General features: G+C 43.3%; 2 protein-coding genes across 2 annotated transcripts; one reads left to right on the top strand and one right to left on the bottom strand.

Annotated features, from left to right (window-relative positions):
* The first annotated feature begins 785 nt into the window (after nucleotides 1-785).
* slc24a5 (solute carrier family 24 member 5) lies at nucleotides 786-11,511 on the top strand. The gene is made up of 9 exons (XM_060878738.1): nucleotides 786-940; nucleotides 2,359-2,538; nucleotides 3,152-3,235; nucleotides 3,725-3,828; nucleotides 3,903-4,003; nucleotides 4,161-4,465; nucleotides 8,871-9,077; nucleotides 10,015-10,116; nucleotides 10,620-11,511. Exons 1-9 carry the CDS (start codon nucleotides 793-795, stop codon nucleotides 10,940-10,942), a joined length of 1,554 nt encoding a protein of 517 aa, XP_060734721.1. The 5' UTR covers nucleotides 786-792; the 3' UTR covers nucleotides 10,943-11,511.
* Nucleotides 11,512-13,611: 2,100 nt separating this feature from the next.
* myef2 (myelin expression factor 2) lies at nucleotides 13,612-20,457 on the bottom strand. The gene is made up of 17 exons (XM_060878497.1): nucleotides 20,273-20,457; nucleotides 19,437-19,642; nucleotides 18,877-18,929; nucleotides 18,346-18,353; nucleotides 18,157-18,250; nucleotides 17,734-17,925; nucleotides 16,602-16,755; nucleotides 16,418-16,467; nucleotides 16,274-16,334; nucleotides 15,955-16,059; nucleotides 15,684-15,725; nucleotides 15,501-15,587; nucleotides 15,310-15,405; nucleotides 15,162-15,221; nucleotides 14,410-14,582; nucleotides 14,265-14,316; nucleotides 13,612-14,062 (listed from the first exon to the last, which is right to left on the bottom strand). The coding sequence occupies exons 1-17, from the start codon at nucleotides 20,386-20,388 to the stop codon at nucleotides 13,899-13,901; spliced, it is 1,713 nt and encodes a 570-aa protein (XP_060734480.1). The 5' UTR covers nucleotides 20,389-20,457; the 3' UTR covers nucleotides 13,612-13,898.
* Nucleotides 20,458-22,783: the final 2,326 nt, after the last annotated feature.

Raw genomic sequence — 22,783 nt, 5'->3', positions numbered from 1 at the left:
TTATAAACCGTGTGTGTGTGTGTGTGTGGGGGTGTGTGTGTGTGATCATGCTTTAAACAGTAACACACTTTCTACTTTTCCCTTCAGAGAAAGTGATCATCATGTGTCTCTTCCCCCACGAGTTTCAGGGTGGTGTAGTTAAGCCCCACCCACCTCCGCTCCAGGCATGTAGTCATGCTCATGTGACCAACATGTCGCTCAGTGACCTCTGACCTCAGGCTGGTCAGAGACCATAATCCTTTGCAGCACAGTGAAGCTTAACCATCTAATGTCTTCGATGTTACAGAATCCTTCAGTCGCTCTGCTACAAAGGCGTGGCTGTGAGGGGGGCGGGGTTTAAACTCCACAAATATCGCTTTAGACTTAGAACACTTTGGATTCTGAACTGAGTGAAAACTTCAAGCACAGCTGAATTTTAGGAGTCGTACTACAGAGCGGTGTGTTGGTGTTTCTCTCTCAGTAGGTGGCGCTGTAGAGCAGGACTGAGGGAATTTACACTCACAGCCATCAGAATCATCTGGACATCCAATTTATTATCAGATTTCAGCTGATAATAAAATGTAAAGATTTCTAGAAGCTACATTCAGACCATTAGCTTCTGTCACGTGTAACACAATCCCTGCCTCTGCTCTGTTCCCATTGGCTGCTGCAGGTGACCAATCACAGCGTTCCTTCCTGTGTTTAAAAGGGTTGAGAGTTGAGCTATGAAGATTCTCCAGAGCTGCTGATGCTCAGTGTTGGAGTGAATCAGAAGTTCATTAATAACTGAGTGAGTGAGTGAGGAGGAGGAGGATGACTGAGCAGTGGGTGAAAGAGAGGAAGAGGAGGAGAGAGACCGTGCTGAGTGTACTGGGATTAGTGCTGCTGTTATACACTGCTGTGCAACTCGTCTTCTACACAACTACACACTCTCAACATCACCGAGTGAGACGTGCGCTGGGTGAGTGTGTGTGTGTGTGTGTGACTGCGTAAGTGTGTGTGTAAGAGTGTGTGTGTGTGTGTGTGTGAGAGAGTGTGACTGCGTGTGTGTGTGTGAGAGTGTGTGTGAGTGTGTGTGAGAGTGTGAGAGTGTGTGTGAGACTTCATGAGTGTGTGTGTGAGACTGCGAGAGTGTGTGTGAGAGTGTGTGTATGTGTGTGAGACTGCATGAGTATGTGTGTGTAAGAAAGAGAGAGTGTGTGTGAGAGTGTATGTTAGACTGCGTGAGTGTGTGTGTGAGACTGCGAGTGTGTGAGAGAGAAAGACAGTGTGTGTGTGAGAGAGTGTGAGTGTGACTGCGCGAGTGTGTGACTGCATGTGTGTGTGTGTGTGTGAGAGTGTGTGAGACTGCAAGAGTGTGTGTGTGAGAGTGTGTGTGAGACTGTGTGAGTGTGTGTGTGGGAGACTGCGTGAGTGTGAGTGACTGCATGAGTGTGTGTGTGTGAGAGTGTGTTTGAGACTGCGTGAGTGTGTGTGTGAGAGAGTGTGTGTGTGACTGCATGAGTGTGTGTGTGTGAGAGTGTGTGAGAGACTGCGTGAGTGTGTGACTGCATGTGTGTCTGTGAGAGTGTGTGAGACTGCAAGAGTGTGTGTGTGAGACTGTGTGAGTGTGTGTGTGTGTGTGAGACTGCGTGAGTGTGAGTGACTGCATGAGTGTGTGTGTGTGAGAGTGTGTGTGAGACTGCGTGAGTGTGTGTGTATGTGTGTGTGAGTGTGAGAGAGTGTGTGTGAGTGTGTGTGAGAGAGTGTGTGTGTGAGTGTGTGTGTGTGTGAGAGAGTGTGTGTGACTGCATGAGTGTGTGTGTGTGAGAGTGTGTGTGAGACTGCGTGAGTGTGTGTGTATGTGTGTGTGAGAGTGTGTGTGTGAGAAAGTGTGTATGTGTGTGTGTGAGAGTGTGTGTGACTGCGTGAGTGTGTGAGTGTGTGATTGTGTGTGTTAGATTTCCAGTATATTCCAGTAGGTTTCCTTTATAAACCACACTGACTCGAGTCAGACATGTTAGTGTTCTGTCACTAATTCCACAAACATTACTGAGGAAATGTTGATTATTGTATTAACATCAGAGCTTTACTTTTTTATCTTGACACTTATTTTAAGTTAAGTTTTTAACTTAATTTTAAAGTTTACCAACAAACTTAACTTAACTCGACACAAATAAACTGATATAAAACTCAGATATAATTAAAATGATTGTTCCTGTTTCTGTTCCTGTCTAAACCAGAGTGTTTTAGTTCAGTTTAATGTAGCTGTGTTTACTGTTAATATGTCAGCAAGTCAGTGACAGTTGTAACAGGAAGTGGTGTCACTAATTTAATGCCTTTTGGTTTAGAGGTTTTGTGTATATTACACTGTAATAAATGTCATTGGTTATTTTACAGAGAATCAGAGTCAGTGTGTTCCTCCACAGTCCTCCGAATTTCCCCAGGGATTTTTTACAGAACAGGAACGTAAAGATGGAGGGATTGTTATTTATTTCATCATTATTTTCTACATGCTGCTCGCTGTGTCTGTAGTGTGTGATGAATATTTTTTACCATCACTCGAAGTCATCAGTGATCGTAAGTCTGGTATTATTATTGTTATTATTATTATTGTTATTATTATTATTGTTATTATTATTATTGTTGTTGTTATTATTATTATTATTATTTTGTTGTTGTTATTATTATTTTTATTTTGTTGTTGTTATTATTAGTAGTCAGGAAAACAGCAGCGGGTAAAATTCAGGATTTATTTTTGTTTCTGAGTCGATGGCAGACAGAATTAATCCACATAAAGCTATATTCACACTCCAACTAGGTCATAACACACATACACACAAACACACACACATACACACATGCACGCACACACACACACAAATACACACATACATTCACACACAAATACGCACACACACACACACACACACAGGTCTATTTCTGTCTGAGTGTGAAATCAGATGTCCAATCACATTAGATTTTTGAATGTAATGATTAGATTTGATTAGATTTTTGAATCTAATGTACTGCATGTCATAAACTGGAGCCATGTTATAATCAGACTACTCACAGGACTCCGAGGAAAACAAATCTAATGAGAGGAGACAGTGATAAAGGGGGCGTGACCAAGTTGGATCTGGAGGAGGAGTCAGGAGCTGTTGTTAATAATAATAAGAAATTATTGTTTCAGGTCTCGGTCTGTCTCAGGACGTCGCTGGTGCCACTTTCATGGCTGCTGGAAGCTCCGCCCCCGAACTCGTCACTGCCTTTCTGGGTAACATAATAATTTGTTTGTTTGTTTATCTTCTTGTTTTCATTCACACACATCATATTGTGTTCTATTTTAATAGTAAACTTCAATACTTAGAATTTTATTACTAAAATGATATTTTCTCTAAAATTTTTTATTATTTTTTTTTTTATATATATATAAATGTATGTGTGCGTGTATGTGTGTATGTGTGTGTGCGTGCGTGTATGTGTGTGCATGTATGTGTGTGTGTGCGTGTATGTGTGTGTGTGCGTGTATGTGTGCGTGTATGTGCGTATTTGTGTGTGTGTGCATGTGTGTGTGCATGTATGTGTGTATTTGTGTGTGTGTGAGTGTGTGTGTGCGTGTATGTGTGTGTATGTCTGTCTGTATTTGTGTGTGCGTGTATGTGCGTATTTGTGTGTGTGTGTGCATGTGTGTGTGCATGTATGTGTGTATTTGTGTGTGTGTGAGTGTGTGTGTGTGTATGTGTGCGTGTGTGTGCGTGTGTAGGTGTGTTTGTGACAAAGGGAGATATCGGTTTAAGCACTATCGTGGGCTCCGCTGTTTATAACCTGTTGGGAATCTGTGCAGCATGCGGCCTCCTAAGTTCAGTGGTGTGTAAAACACACACACACACACACACGCACACACACATACACACACACACCCTAATTTTAACCCCTTTTAGGTCAGTCGTCTGAGTTGTTGGCCGCTGTTCAGGGACTGTATCGCCTACGCTGTTAGTGTGATCGCCGTGATCGCCATGATCTCTGACAACCAGGTGTACTGGTGAGTGAGTGTGTGTGTGTGTGTTACAGGTACAACTCTGCGTGTTTATTACTGGTGTATGAATCAGTGTGTGTGTGTGGGTGTGTGTGTGTGTTACAGGTACAACTCTGCGTGTTTATTACTGGTGTATGAATCAGTGTGTGTGTGTGTATTACAGGTACGACGCAGCGTGTTTGTTACTGGTATACGGTGTGTACATCGTGGTGTTGTGTTTTGATGTGAGGATCAGTGAGATTGTGTTACGACGTTTCAGTCCATGTTGTGTTTGTTTGGAGAAGAGAGAGGAGGAGCTCTCTGAGAGACGGCCCCTTAGTGGGTGGAGCCATAACCAAGACAATAATGATGATGTCACAAGTCTGCAAGTCTCCCGTCGTTCTCGTACAGACAGTGGAATCTTCCACGAAGACTCGTCATACTCACACCTGTCCCTCAGCCTGCACGGCCTCTCAGATACACCACATGGTACACACACACACACACACACACACACACACACACATACCCTCTCAGATACACCACATGGTACACACACACACACACACACACACACACACACACACACACACACACACACACACACACACACACACACACACACACACACATACCCTCTCAGATACACCACATGGTACACACACACACACATACCCTCTCAGATACACCACATGGTACACACACACACCCTCTCAGATACACCACATGGTACACACACACACATACCCTCTCAGATACACCACATGGTACACACACACATACCCTCTCAGATACACCACATGGTACACACACACACACACACACACACACACACACACACACACACACACACACCCTCTCAGATACACCACATGGTACACACACACACACACCCTCTCAGATACACCACATGGTACACACACACACACACACACACACACACACACACACACACACACACACACACACACCCTCTCAGATACACCACATGGTACACACACACACATACCCTCTCAGATACACCACATGGTACACACACACATACCCTCTCAGATGCACCACATGGTACACACACACACACACACACACACACACACACACACACACACACACACACGGTACACACACACCCTCTCAGATACACCACATGGTACACACACACACAGCCTCTCAGATACACCACATGGTACACACACACACACATACATAACATCTCAGATACACCACATGGTAAACACACACACACCCTCTCAGATACACCACATGGTACACACACACACACACACACACACACACACACACACACACCTTCTCAGATACACCACATGGTATACACACACACACCCTCTCAGATACACCACATGGTACACACACACACACACACATACATAACATCTCAGATACACCACATGGTAAACACACACACACCCTCTCAGATACACCACATGGTACACACACACACACCTTCTCAGATACACCACATGGTACACACACACACACACATACCCTCTCAGATGCACCACATGGTACACACACACACACACACCCTCTCAGATACACCACATGGTACACACACCCTCTCAGATACACCACATGGTACACACACACCCTCTCAGATACACCACATGGTACACACACAGCCTCTCAGATACACCACATGGTACACACACACACACACACACACACACACACACACACACACACACACACAAACATACCATCTCAGATACACCACATGGTAAACACACACACACACACCCTCTCAGATACACTACATGGTACACACACATACACGCGCACACACACATACGCGCGCACACACACATACGCGCGCACACACACATACACACGCGCACACACACACACACGGCCTCTTAGATACACCACATGGTACACACACACACCCTCTCAGATACACCACATGGTACACACACACACACATATACCCTCTCAGATGCACCACATGGTACACACACACATACCCTCTCAGATACACCACATGGTACACACACACCCTCTCAGATACACCACATGGTACACACACATACCCTCTCAGATACACCACATGGTACACACACACACATACCCTCTCAGATACACCACATGGTACACACACACACCCTCTCAGATACACCACATGGTATACACACACACACACACACACACACACACACACACACACACACACACACACCCTCTCAGATACACCACATGGTACACACACACACACATACCCTCTCAGATACACCACATGGTACACACACACACATACACACACACACACACACACACACACACACACACACACATACCCTCTCAGGTACACCACATGGTACACACACATACAGCCTCTCAGATACACCACATGGTACACACACACACACATACATACCATCTCAGATACACCACATGGTAAACACACACACACCCTCTCAGATACACCACATGGTACACACACACACACCCTCTCAGATACACCACATGGTACACACACACACACCCTCTCAGATACACCACATGGTACACACACACACATACCCTCTCAGATACACCACATGGTACACACACACAGCCTCTCAGATACACCACATGGTACACACACACACACACACACACACACACACACACACACACACACCATCTCAGATACACCACATGGTAAACACACACACACCCTCTCAGATACACTACATGGTACACACACATACACGCGCACACACATACGTGCGCACACACACACATACGCACACACACACACACACACACACACCTTCTCAGATACACCACATGGTACACACACACACACACACATACGCGCACACACACACACACCTTCTCAGATACACCACATGGTACACACACACACACACATACCCTCTCAGATACACCACATGGTACACACACACACACACACACACACCTTCTCAGATACACCACATGGTACACACACATACACGCGCACACACATACGTGCGCACACACACACATACGCGCACACACACACCTTCTCAGATACACCACATGGTACACACACGCACACACACATACCCTCTCAGATACACCACATGGTACACACACACACACACACACACACATACCCTCTCAGATACACCACATGGTACACACACACACATATACCCTCTCAGATACACCACATGGTACACACACACACCCTCTCAGATGCACCACATGGTACACACACACACACACACCCTCTCAGATGCACCACATGGTACACACACACACCCACACCCTCTCAGATACACCACATGGTACACACACACCCTCTCAGATACACCACATGGTACACACACACACACACATACCCTCTCAGATACACCACATGGTACACACACACACACACACACCCTCTCAGATACACCACATGGTACACACACACAGCCTCTCAGATACACCACATGGTACACACACACACACAGACACACACACACACATACCCTCTCAGATACACCACATGGTACACACACACACACATATACCCTCTCAGATACACCACATGGTACACACACACACACATACCCTCTCAGATACACCACATGGTACACACACACACACACACACACACACCCTCTCAGATACACCACATGGTACACACACACACCCTCTCAGATACACCACATGGTACACACACATACCCTCTCAGATACACCACATGGTACACACACACACACACACCCTCTCAGATACACCACATGGTACACACACACACACATACCCTCTCAGATACACCACATGGTACACACACACACCCTCTCAGATACACCACATGGTACACACACACACACACATACCCTCTCAGATACACCACATGGTACACACACACACACACACACACACACACACACACACACACACACACACACATACCCTCTCAGATACACCACATGGTACACACACACACACACACACACACACCCTCTCAGATACACCACATGGTACACACACACACACCCTCTCAGATACACCACATGGTACACACACACACACACATACCCTCTCAGATACACCACATGGTACACACACACATACCCTCTCAGATACACCACATGGTACACACACACACACACCCTCTCAGATACACCACATGGTACACACACACACATACCCTCTCAGATACACCACATGGTACACACACACACACCCTCTCAGATACACCACATGGTACACACACACACCCTCTCAGATACACCACATGGTACACACACACACACACCCTCTCAGATACACCACATGGTACACACACACCCTCTCTCAGATACACCACATGGTACACACACACCCTCTCTCAGATACACCACATGGTACACACACACACCCTCTCAGATACACCACATGGTACACACACATATACCCTCTCAGACACACCACACGGTACACACACACACACACAGCCTCTCAGACACACCACACGGTATACCCACACACACAGCCTCTCAGACACACCACACGGTAGACACACACACACACACACACAGCCTCTCAGACACACCACATGGTATACACACACACACACACAGCCTCTCAGACACACCACACGGTAGACACACACACACACACACACACACAGCCTCTCAGACACACCACATGGTATACACACACAGCCTCTCAGACACACCACACGGTATACACACACACACACACACACACACACAGCCTCTCAGACACACCACACAGTAGACACACACACAGCCTCTTAGACACACCACACAGTATACACACACACAGCCTCTCAGACACACCACATGGTGCAAACACACACACACTGAACGGATGAATAAATGAATAATTAAAGGAATGAATTATGTTAATTAATTCTGAATGTTACAAACTTCATCTGTGCACTGATCTGTGTGTGTGTATGTGTGTATGTCAGAGCCCCACAGTGTGTTCTGGATGCCAGACAGTGATTTGAAGCGTATATTTTGGGTCTTATCTGTGCCTGTGATGGTGCTGCTGTACTTCACGGTACCTGACTGCAGGAAACGGATCTGGAAGAAGTTCTACATGCTGACGTTCTTTATGGCTGCTGTGTGGATTGCTGCCTTCACCTACATCCTGGTCTGGATGGTCATCATCGTTGGTCAGTGGAGTACTGCACCGGGTCATATCCCTGGTCCTCCAGTACCAGAACCCAGAGCTTTATGAAACAATCCATTCCTGAGATATTAACACTACCAGCAGCTCAAAGATACAACTGTCATTTTTTCCCAATCAATAATCTCAATTTGCAGTGTTCACTAAATAGTGCGCATGATTCTCCAATAGCTTTATTGGAACATGAATCTGAGGTCACTGAGAACTGAGCACACACATTTATTTCACATTTGTCCTGTCAGGATTAAACCAAGTTGAACATCACCGCTGTCACAGAAATGTGATTAGAAACATGGTTCAGTTTATAAACAAAGAGGAACTGAGGCAGAATAAAGTCTGCTGTGAAGTTCAGTTTAACTTTTAATAACTTACTAAAATATAGTGCTTTAGTGCCAACAGAATCAATGCTCTGAAGAGGCTCAGTTCCTGCGCGCACACACACACACACACACACACACACACACACACACACACAAGCTCACATGCTCTACTTCGCCATTCCAGAGATTCCAGCTGTTGCATCCTGAGGGATTGTGGGATTAGAGTCTGAGATCATGTGATTCTCATGGCCTCATGGGACAATAATAGGATTATTATTCAGAAAAAAAGTAGTGCAGACGTGTGTGTGTGTGTGTGTGTGTGTGTGTGTGTGTGTGTAGCAGGAGAATGCCAGTTCACTCCAGGCTCTGTCTGTGTCAGAAGTCTGCGTGCACTAATGAATAAATTTGGATTCATCACATTTTTAAACACAGACCCTTTCCTCAATGCTCTTCATGCTGCATTTTAACACATGTAACTATCATTTGTCCTCATCATCATCATCATCATCATCTGCCACCTTTAACTAGGATGATAACTTCACTTTCTACTCAAGCTACAAACACACAGTTTAACTCAAATCTCTTCACATTTACTGTGTGTAGGAGAGACCCTGGGGATTCCTGACACAGTGATGGGACTGACGCTGTTAGCAGCAGGAACCAGCATCCCAGATACCATCGCCAGCGTGATGGTGGCTCGAGAGGGTAAAGTCTGTTTTTAATTCACTAGCAGCCTTAGAGAGGGAGAGGCCACGCCCCTTCACTGAGACCGAAAGGTACACAAGCCACGCCCCTTCTCTGTGACCGATGGGTACACAAGGCCACGCCCCTTCACTGAGACTGACAGATACACAAGCCACACCCCTTCACTAAGAACGACAGGTACACAAGCCACACCCCCTTCACTGAGACCAACAGGTACAAAAGCCACATCCCCTTCACTGCAATTGACAGGTACACAAGCCACGCCCCTTCACTGAGACCGATAGGTACACAAGCCACGCCCCCTTCAATGAGACAGACAGGTACACAAGCCACGCACCTTCACTGAGACCGATAGGTACACAAGGCCACGCCCCTTCTCTGTGACTGACAGGTACACAAGGCCACACCCCTTCACTGAGACAGACAGGGTTTATCTTTAAAACTAAATTTAGTTATAAATGATATAGTTATTATATACTGACACGGGTCCTTGTGTCCCTCAGGTAAAGGAGACATGGCCATGTCCAACATCGTGGGCTCTAACGTCTTTGACATGCTGTGTTTGGGCCTGCCCTGGTTTATAAAGACAGCATTTGTGGACCCATCATCTCCGGTGGTTGTGAACAGTACAGGGCTGGTTTTCACCACCTCCTCGCTCCTTGTCTCCATCCTCATCCTCTTCATCGCCACTCACATCAATGGCTGGAAGCTGGACAGGAAGCTGGGCGCTGCCTGCTTAGTCATCTATATCATTTTTGCCACACTGTCTATCCTGTACGAACTGGGGATCATTGGGAACAGTCCAATCCGTGCCTGTGGTGACTAACTGACCGCAGATACAACATACTGGGCCTGAAAAACTGCTGTATGGATAATTTGTGATCTCAGCCTTAACACACAATGACTGAACCTGCACATACAAGGTTCACTACAGTTCACTGACTTCAGATCAGTGATAATACACAACAGCTGGGACCCATGTGAACACCTGTGTGTTTAACTGATCCCAGATCAGATCCGGTGGTTTATGCAGATTCAACATCAACACTTCCCAGTGGACGCAAGAACAGACTTCATTCTCTAATTACTGACCTCAGATCATTTATAACATTTCAGGTTTCATTCAGAGGTTTATACAAATCTACTGAATTCAGATCAGCCTAAACACTTAACTCTGCACCTGAAACAGGTTTATCTAGAACATAGAACACACTGCAGGTCAATACTGTGCAGAATAACTGACTGCAGATCAGTGTCAAATCACCAGACACATTCATGTGTTTAATATTACTGATCTCAGATCAGCTGATACACACCATATACTTTATAAAGAATTAAATGTAATTAAAAACACAACGTTACACCGCTGCCGAGGTTTTGTTTTTTAACAAATTGAGCAACACAAAAATAAAAGTTATATTAATGTTCAGAAGCATGAGCTGCTTATGAGTTCACACCTGATTATTATTTACTGTATTTTTCGTTTATGAACCCATAAAAGTGATATAAGTTAGACGGAGATAAAACCCTTTCACACCTGCAACATGATCCTTTAAACACTGGTCCAGGTCAGTGTTCCTCTCTGCACCCTGAGGAACTCCTCCTGGGATCAGACCAGCTGCACAGTGCTCGGGGTACTTTACACAAACATGCAGGAGGTTTTACCCTCAAACAGTGTAGTAATGTTCTCCTGAATCAGAATCCATTCAACTGACAAATACAAACCTGAAGAACAAAAGAATGAAGAAAATTGGAAGGAAAGAAAAAGGATGAAGATGAAGGTTTGTGGCCGTAGGGGGCGCCACAGTGCTGTGTTTAGTCCTAGAATTAATATACACTGCAGTAACTCTACTAACACGACGAGACACTCGTACTTCTCTCACACACACCTGAATGTACTTCCTGGTGTCGTGACCTGCTCGCTATACTTCTGCCTGTGATGATAATGTGGCTGAAAAACATCCTGCACTTGAGAAATTTTGGCCCATAAACATAAGTGTAACTAGTGAACAGATCACAACCAGTTAGTCTTATGTGATCATCCTTCACCTCCTCTCCACATGGCTTCTATAAATAAAAGCAACACAATGAAGCTGTACTGAGGGAATAACCAGAAGTGTTTAATGTAATTGGACCTCAATCACAAGCTGTTTCTAAACCTGTGTAAAGCCAGATGTTCTGAGCTGCCTTCATGTTCTGAGATGTTCAGACTCTCCTCTGACCTCTCACCATTCAGCTACAGACAGACTTGTGCATTAGACACAGGAGATGCCGGGGCAGACGCTGAGATTTGCCCCAAACACTAACTTTACAGTAACACTCTGTCTCCACAGTTGTTCCTGATGTGTGACACGAGTGTGAAGCTCTCATGAGTCCACATCCTGCAGTGAGAGATGGAGGTGTGAGCAGCCTGACTGAGCTGAGATCAGAGAACTCTCAGCATCACAGATGTGGCAGGATGGAAATCTACTGCCCACCTTTCTGCTCTATTGTCCTCCTGGAGACAGTCGTATCTTTCCTGGCACCATCAACTATCATGTTAATTCCTAATCCAGCTGTTTTTTTTTTTTATTTTTAAAAACACACACACAGTTGGGCTTTAGCACGCGCGTGTGTGTGATGACATCACTTCCCCTCGATGTACACTACACAGCATTTTATCATTTTCTTGTTTTCCACAGAACCACAGTTACAGAACCATGACCATTAAATAAATGAGCAAAACCTGTAACTGTTACCATGGTTACAGCAGCAAGCTTGAAAATGAGTCTTATAAAAGCACCGTATCTAATTTATATCTGTAAGAAGGTCCAACTAGGACAGTTATCAGTAAGAACCAAACTTTGTACAACAATTTAACAAGTGGATGATGTTCCTGTAACACTGCATCACAGAGACTTTTCTTATACCAGTTTACCACCAGTTCAGTTCCAGTTAGACACACACACATGACCCATTTTAACCAGTGCCAGTGTGTTATAGGTTGTTGATGTTCCTGCTCTTATTTGTGTGAGATACTTTAGTGTATAAAATAACAAGCCAATGGAGCAGATTGTTTTAGTGCCACTTCACTACAGAGCTCACTAAAGTTTACAGCCTTCAGCACCAACATTATTCACTTACATTTATTTACACAGCATTTTTTAAATCAACCAAGTTTCAGATCTGAAATCAAAACGCAGCTCTAAAGAGCGAGTCAGAGTGATGAAACTGAGACCACCGAGAGGAACCAGCTCCTATTGTGGGTGACACCAGAAAGTGGGATTATAGCGAGTGTGTTAAAGGAACTTGAATATGAGCATCGTTAGAGTTTAAACTTTAAGGCTTTCGTATCAAGCTGAAGTTACTAACTGTTCAGTGCTGGAGGCTTGTGAGTAAACAGGTCTTAGCAAATGTGGTGTTTAAGCTATACAGGGAAGACACGACACCCCCCCACCCCCACCCCACACACACACACACTCCTCTCAGCCCAAGAGTTTCATTACAGAGCCAAAGTTAAAAATTAAAAAGTTTATTTAATTTCTTCATTCAAATAAACTGGTGACGCGCAAATTAAAAAGAAGTTTACAAAAAAAGTAGTCATGGCATATAAACAAACATTACGCACATCATTTACCGGAGCCAGGTCTGCCGATTATTTGTAGTGTGTGTGTGTGTGTGTGAGAGAGAGAGACAGATGAGTCTAAATGTTCAGAAAAGTGTTTCTAAAACAAAACAAAAGTTCTTAAAGGGAATGAACATGAATAAGGAGATGTGAGGCGCGTGTGTGTGTGTGTGTGTGTTTAGGCGTTACGGTCGATGCGCACATCCACCTCTCGGCCATTTATTTTGGTTCCATTCATCATCCTGCAGGCCTGCTCAGCACTCTCTGGGGAGTCAAAGCGCACTGTCCCACAGCCCTTAGACTTCCCATTCTCCATCTTTATCTCTGCATACATCACCTGACCTGCATCACACACACACACACACAGACACACTATTATGCTTCTCCATATACATAGTTACTCGTGTAATTTATATCACCTTTAAGAATGGGTTTATAAATGAGTAAAAAAATAATCAGCTTATACTGAACATTAATGTAACACTTATTTCTGTGTTGCTCAATTTGTAAACACACACACACACACTACATCGCAGTCACTCACCACACTGGCTGAACTTCTCCTTCAGTTTCTGCCACGTCAGGTCATAGGAAAGCTGTGTTGGAGAAAGTGAGCTACATCAGCACACACCACAGGTGTATTGTATGTGTGTTACTGTAATAAAGTTCTTGACCACAAAGATACTTACATTTCTCACAAATATCTGGCAGCCTCCCTTTGACCCCACCCCTCTGTCTCCACCCATGTGACTGGAGCTGCTTCCAAATTGGCCAAAGCTGCGGTTCATGTCCATATTGCTGCCCATCCTGTCGAATCCACTCATTCGGTCCATTCCCATGTTACCCATTCCTCCTCCTCCTCCTCCACCACACACAGACACACGTGTTATATTAAATTAATGTACATTTTAGGAGGTTTACACCACTTTAATTACGGAGATGACGACTAGTCTTCTACTTTATGGACTACACGTTGTCTAATAAAAACACTGCTGTGCAACATTAATATTTGTTGTTCCTGGAGATCAGGCTAGAACAGTTTAATATAACTACACGTGTCTATAGATGTCAGGATGTATATTCTGTGGTTAATCTCCATCACACTGCTGGACTGCTGACATGTTGGCTGTAAGACGATCTACAGAGAGAAGGTGGCTGTGCTACACATCTACTGTAAGTGTTGATTAGAGCAGCTACAGTATAAACCATTAAAATGAGGCAGTGCAGTAAGTTAGAAACACCACTGACTGACAGGTGTGGAGTATCATTTATAAGCAGCATCCTAGAGACTACAGATATTCTCTCCACTATAAACACTTCTAACTCAGTTTAACTATGATCCATACAGCAGTTTATAATATCCAGTAGAGAACAAAGTGGAGCACACAACTAAACTGCATTCAGCACTGTATAAGTAGTGTGTGTGTGTGTGTGTGAGTACCTAATCCTGAGCCCATGCCAGAGTTTCCCATTCCTCCTCCATATCCACCCATTCCTCCACCTGACCGAGAAAAAGAACATCACAACACAGACCACTTTGTGTGTGTGTGTGTGTGTGTGTGTGTGTGTGTTTATGCTTGCACACTTACCCAGTCCCCCAAATGAGTCTCCAAAGGGTCTGTTCATGGCCATATCACTGCGGCCAAAATCACGATCCATCATTCCCATCCCAGACCTGTACACATCTAAACACACACACACACACACACACACACACACACATCAGAGGCCACACAAATAGACAGCGAGAGATGAGAAAAGGGGGATGTGGTGCTCTTACCTCCCATCCTGCCTATAGGCATCATGTCTCTTCCTCCAAATCCACCCATCCCAACTCCATCCATAGCTCCAAATCCTCCACCCATTCCTGCCAAACACACAGTGTTAATCCTCCACCCATTCCTGCCACACAAACAGTGTTATGGATATAGTTTAAGGCTGAATTTAATAAATAAATTCTTACCTCCCATTCTGTTCATTCCTCCAAATGCACCTCCATCCATCCCTGAGAAGAGGAGAGGTGCAGAGTAGAAAATGTTATAAATGCAGATGTGTTTTTGTATGAATTTTAATTCAATATATCTTCACTAACATTAATGCTAATAAAGCACTGCTGAACTGTGTGAGTAACCGGGGAACAGGGGGAGTACAAGAAGAAGCCTCACTGTAATAAAGTATCCTACACATCACAATAAAGTCTCAAAGAGCATGCACGCATGTGTGTGTACACTAACCTCCAGGACCCATGGAACCCATTCCTCCTCCTCCTCCACTCAGACGATTAGTATTGATAGGTTGCCCACCAGGACCCAGACCCATCCCAATACCCCCCAGACCTCCTGAAACAAACCCCACAATTGATCATGAGGTTAACTGCTAAATTACAGAAGGAGGTAAGACATCATTTACAGATAGATAAATATGCCTTGGTTCAGACAGTAAGTAATGAGCTCTGTTTGTGTGTGTGTGTGATAGTATACAGTAGTGTTTAAGGTCAGACACAATCACTCTGCACACTGATAACAGGTTCATCACACACACACACACACTTACTTGGCAGCTGAGAGGCTTTGTCACCTGAGCGGAAATCATCAGGGGGCAAAGACTTATCATCCTAAAAGTGAACACACACACACCTGAGTGTAATGTTTAACAGTACGACAGCTAGGTTCATCAGTTTTGTTTAAAACAACTCACCATTTTAACATGCATCTGTCTGTCAAACAGCATCTGACCATTAAACATGGCTGTAATTACAGTTAAGGGAAAACCAGAAGTGACCTCACACACATGCCTTTATTTCTAATACAACTAAAAGCTAACAATATAAGCACTTAAGGTTGAATACAGCAATATGGAATTAATTAGCTGTGTAGGATACAGATGGCCTGCACAGCCTCCAGAGATTGTTCAAAGGTGACCGTTCCCATTCCTCTGCTCTTCCCATCTTTATCCTCCTTCACATCTGCTCTCTTCACCACTCCAGCCATGCTAAATACTTCCTTCAGCTTCTTCCAGCCCACCTTAAAGTCCAGCTACAGACACATGATCAGAAGGGCCATGATGAACAAACACAAGCACACACACACACACACACATACACACCAACAGAAGGAAAGCAGATCATTTCGGTTCATTATACATTTGACACTAAAGTGAAGGAATGTAGAAATAAAGAGTCTGTTGAAGTTAAAGCTCTCCGTCTGAGAGACTCTGAATACAGAATAAGGAAAGACAGTAAAGAAACTCCAGCATTTTCAGGGTTCCCACTCTTTTTCAGAGATCATTTTCCAGGACATTTCAAATTTAGCAAAAAAAGACAAGGATCACAGATTCATGGCCTAAAGTAATATGTTCTTCTCTCCAGAAGTCTTAAAAACAACGTACACTTTATGGCTATTACTTAACTATACTTTTAAAGACAATTTGTCATGTGAATGAAATATCAACCTTTATAAAATAAAAAGACAGCACATATTAATACCCTCTCCTTTCTCAGGCCAATGCCGTCATGCTTTAGTTTGTTGTACATTCCCCTTGCACATGATGTTCAGATTAACAAGGTTAATATAACCTGGTTACCCGTCACCATTTGGTGAAAACATTCGAGCACTTAAACCATTCCTGAAACCGCCAACACAAGACGGCGTCATCCGTCACAGTGAGATTAAACATAAAAAACCCGTCAAAACTCAGCGTCCCTGAACAGCGTCCCCCGACCAGTTGTAAACTGTTTTTCAAATGATCGAGAACATTTAAAAATAATAATTTTCCATGACAACAAGATTTTTTCCAGGACAGTTTATGTTTTCTCTCATTCTCCATGTGTTTTCCAGGACTGGAACATTGGTCATTAATTTTCCAGGATTTCCAGGACACGTGGGAACCCTGATTTTAATTCATTTAATCAAATCTGTTGTGAGTTTGTGTTAAACATGCAAAACCCCACCTGAACAAAACACATCAAGACAGAAACAGTGTGTGTGCGCGTGTGTGTGTGCGCATGTCCTCACATTAGCAACGAACACGGTGGAGCCGAGTCGGCCGTGCTGTAGAGCGCCGATGACATCAGGGGGAATGTTTGGGTTGTTAGAGATGGAGGGGGGTAGGTTGACCTGACCAGGCCCGCTGTCATGCCCCCTGCCTCCAGGGTAACCACCCCCACCTCGCTGTAACACACGCCGTGCATGCTCTCCATCTGGGTCCTGAAAACACACACATTGACCCTGTAGATCATTGCCCTCAAAAAAAGGAGGCCAGGGAGGAGTAACGTCAGTGCTCTAAAACACAAAGCTTGGCTTTATGCTTATCTCAAGATAAAGTATTTATTCTGGATAAAAAAATGTAACAGCAGGACCAAGAATTAATATTAAAACCGTGAGGTTAAAAGGTTGAATCTGATTAGTTCATCAGCTCCAAGTCTGATGTGAACGCACCTCTTTAATGTTCAGGGGTCGGCCACTGAGGTCATATTTGTTCATCACTTCAATCGCTTTCTTAACAAACTCCTCATCTTTGAACTCCACAACTCTACAAACATAAAACAAAAGAAAGTTGTGTATTTCTGTGGTGATGTACAGGATGACCGCAGACTGTAAAGCAGTAGGAGCTGTTATTGTACTTACCCACAGCCCTGTCAGGAGTGCAGCAGAACCAACAACCCCACGTGCACAACGTTGGAAACAAACACAACATTAGTACAAATCTCTGTGCACATTAACAGAGTAACATGCTCAAACTATTCGGGGTCTGCATTACAATAAACTTTTATTTAAAAACACAGACATGGACACCACAGCTGAACAATGAAACACAAACATAAGCAGTGTAGTTCTTGTGTAGAATTATATATATATATATATATATATACACAAAATTTCCTCTTAATGTACACATTCAGTCACTTATTTCCCAATAAGACACCAAGTCCAATCATCAGATTTGTCTCTCAGGCCAAACAGGATTCCACCAATTAAAAAGTACAGCCATGTAAATATAATAATGAGAAGCTAAAAAGTCAAAACAAAACCATTTCTGAGTCTAAAAGTCTTCAATAATATATCAGACGTGTATCCAACATATAAAGAGCTGTGTGTTCCAGTCACGGTGCTACACATGAGAGAAGAAGCCGAGTTTACAGCCTCTACAGCACTTACCCTTGACTTTCCTTCTGCATCCTTAAACAGCTCCACGTATGTAACCTCACCAACTACATGAGACATACAAGAGGGGAAATACCAAGAAACAAACACACACACACAATGCATTTAAAAAACACAACAGCACCACAACGCTGGAACTCTTCACACTACGGCTAGAGAAACCCACATTAAATCACATCAGATCAACCATCCAAGGACAAATCTCCTCCCAGTGTACACACACTGTACTGTAAAGAACTGCACGCACACACACACACACACACACACACCAGCAGCAGATCCACACACAACCAGAGTACTTTTATAAAGTAACTGTCCACCATTTACCTTCTCATGAACCCAAATTAAGATCAAATGTGTCAACAAATTCATCACAATTATCTCTGAGCTGTTACTAAAACACACAAGACCAAATTCATCTGGATAAAAGAAAGTGTTAAACTCCTCTACAGGGGAACAGAGAATCTTATCTACACGTGTGTGTGAGAGGGTGTGTGTGTGTGTGTGTGTGTGTGTGTGTGAGAGAGAGTCTGCCTTTAGTCATGGTGTGTTACCTTTCTCTCTCATTAGATCTTTAATTGCCTGCCACTTCATATCGTAAGGAATATTGCTAATGAACACGCGGTTACGCTGGGACGTCTTCTTGTCCCCTGACCCTCCGTGACGTTCCTTATAGGGGTGATAACGACTGGACTTCCGGCCAGATGTTTTCTCCTTATCCTTGCCGTCCGATTTGTCCAGCAGGTTTTCCTCTGCATCACTTGACAAACAGAAGGAAAAGCACATTAATAAACAGTCACAATACATTAATACTGTGTTTTAACACGCTTATGTGAACCTACTGAGAAATACAACATACACGGAACATCATTATTAATATAATAATCATACATTAAATAACTGAAACACACAAAATAAGTTCAGAGTTTCTACATCAAATCATTCAAATTCTAAATTTTAATCCAGATCCAAAGCCCGCCCCCTGCCCTACAATCAGCCAATTAAACCGCGCTTTACAAATAAGACGCGCTTCATCGGCCAATAGAACGTTCGTATTAAAGAATCCGCCCACAGAACCTTTGCCAGCCAATCAGAACACAGGACGCAGGCACTGCTCCGAATCCGCGCAACTGTTAGCTTAGCAACCGCTGTAAGCTAGCAAGAGCTGTTAGCATCACTGCTAATCATTAGCAATACATTTACGTTAATATCATTAATATCTATTTTACTGTATAGTTTAACCACAGAGACCGAAAACTAAATGTACATTTAAACGTCCCGCATGTTTATTATTATGAGCACGAGCGCGTTAGCTTGTGGATCGCCTCAGACTCCATCTTTGTGTTAGCATTGAAGCTAAAACACGGTGTATAAATAAAGGCGAGTTTACGCTTTGACGCCGTTGGTGTCCTCCTGAGGGGTCTCTGTGTCTTCGTCTATCAGAGACGAGTGTGGAGATTGTTGCTGTTTGTCCGTGACTCCGAGCTCAGGAACGTGATCAGCCATGATGACTTGTGTACAGCGCGCCGTGCCGCCTTTTCTCTCTCACTGCGGCTCACTGCGCCTGCGCGTCTTCTCTCCCACTGCGGCTCACTGCGCATGCGCAGTACGGCGGCGCTGCGCGGTTTCTCGTTTTTCAAGTATCGCGAGAGTTCCTAAGGAAACGGGTTCATTCGAAATTAACACGACACAGAGCTCTCACGTGTGACGCATTAACGTGACATTAACGTGACATTAACGTGACAGTCCCTCATGTCGGGCTTTGGTCACGCAGATGAGTTATTTCACTAATTCCATTAAAAAGTGAAACTTGTATATTATATTCATTCATTACACACAGACTGATATTTCAAATGTTTATTTCTTTTAATTTTGATGATTATAACTGACAACTAAAGAAAATCCCACATTCAGTATCTCAGAAAATTAGAATATTACTTAAGACCAATACAAAGAAAGGATTTTTAGAAATCTGAGCCGACTGAAAAGTATGAAGATGTAAAGTATGAAGATGTAAAGTATGAAGGTGTAAAGTATGAAGATGTAAAGTATGAAGATGTAAAGTATGAAGATGTAAAGTATGAAGATGTAAAGTGTGAAGATGTAAAGTATGAAGATGTAAAGTATGAAGATGTAAAGTGTGAAGATGTAAAGTATGAAGATGTAAAGTATGAAGATGTAAAGTATGAAGATGTAAAGTATGAAGATGTAAAGTATGAGCATGTTCAGCACTCAATACTTAGTTGGAGCTCCTTTTGCCTGAATTACTGCAGCAATGCGGCGTGACATGGAGTCCATCAGTCTGTGGCACTGCTCAGGTGTTATGAGAGCCCAGGTTGCTCTGATGGTGGCCTTCAGCTCTTCTGCATTGTTGGGTCTGGTATATCACATCTTCCTCTTCACAATACACCATAGATGTTCTATGGGTTTAAGGTCAGGTGAGTTTGCTGGCCAATTAAGAACAGGGATCCCATGGTCCTTAAACCAGGTACTGGTAGCTTTGGCACTGTGTGCAGGTGCCAAGTCCTGTTGGAAAATGAAATCTGCATCTCCATAAAGTTGGTCAGCAGCAGAAGTTTAGAGTTGATTACAAACTGCTGCTACTTATGTACAAGGCTCTTAATGGTTTAGCTCCCATGTATCTAACTAGTCTTCTAACACGTTACAATCCTTCACGCTCTCTGAGATCACAAAACTCAGGACTTCTGGTAGTTCCCAGAATATCTAAGTCTACTAAAGGTGGTAGAGCGTTTTCTTATTTAGCTCCCAAAGTCTTCCTGATAGTGTTCGGGGCGCAGACACACTTTCCCAGTTTAAATGTAGATTAAAATCTAATCACTTTAGTCAGACGTACACATAATACATCCCATAATATTGTGCACTATTACATCAGACCAAATGTACATTATCTTATAGTGCTTGTTAATATTATGAACAGCAGATATGTTAATTCCTCTCCACTGCTTCTCTCTTTCTACCATCACGAGGCATCCAGAAATTGTACCAGCTCCGATTGTCTTCTGTGTGATGAAGATTTTGGACCTCCACTGAGATGAGGGCGACTCTGTGAGGATCCTGAGACATCTACAGATCTACCAGCTCCAGTTAGTCTCTGTGATACTAAAGAGGAGATGTAACTCCATGTGGTGTTTGAGGACAACAATCTCCTCATCAATACAACATTTATCAGACTGTATATTTATAATCACACCCCCAGTGTCACCCAGATGAGGATGAGGTTCCCCTTTGAGTCTGGTTCCTCTCAAGGTTTCTTCCTTTACCATCTAAGGGAGTTTTTCCTCCCCACAGTCACCTGTCACCTCAGACTTGTTCATTGGGGATAAATACAAATATATTTAAATACATCTAATATTAATCTTGAATTTTTATATTATATTAATCTTTATATTATTCTTTATATTAACCTTTTGTTCTATGTTTATGTTCTGTAAAGCTGCTCTGAGACAATGTCAGATACAGATACATTTGAATTTACATTTACAGATACACTATACAGATACATTTGAATTCAATAAGCTTTTGTACAATTTAACTGTAAAGTTATTTGTAGATAAAGATGTGTATTTCTTAACCATACACTTGGTAATTAATAATAAATATTTAGTTTCACTCTTTGACTAAAACAAGTCCACAGGATTTTATTTCAGTAATACAGAACAGAACATCTCTAGGCCTTGTTTACTGGACTCACAGGTTATATCACCCAGGGCTGTTAAAGAATAAGAGTGCAGTTAAAATGTCAATTTATTAAGATGGAGATAAAAAATTCAGATTAGCTGATAAGTGATAAATGTGTGTGTGTGTGTGTGTGTGTGTGTGAGAGAGAGAGAGAGAGAGAGAGAGAGAGAGTTTATTCATTTTATTTACTTTTTATTAGTGA

The sequence above is a fragment of the Tachysurus vachellii genome, chromosome 9 (genome assembly GCF_030014155.1).
Source record: "Tachysurus vachellii isolate PV-2020 chromosome 9, HZAU_Pvac_v1, whole genome shotgun sequence".
Taxonomy (NCBI): domain Eukaryota; kingdom Metazoa; phylum Chordata; class Actinopteri; order Siluriformes; family Bagridae; genus Tachysurus; species Tachysurus vachellii.
The sequence above is the reverse complement of the archived record's forward strand: the minus strand, read 5'-3'. Positions and strand labels throughout refer to the sequence as shown.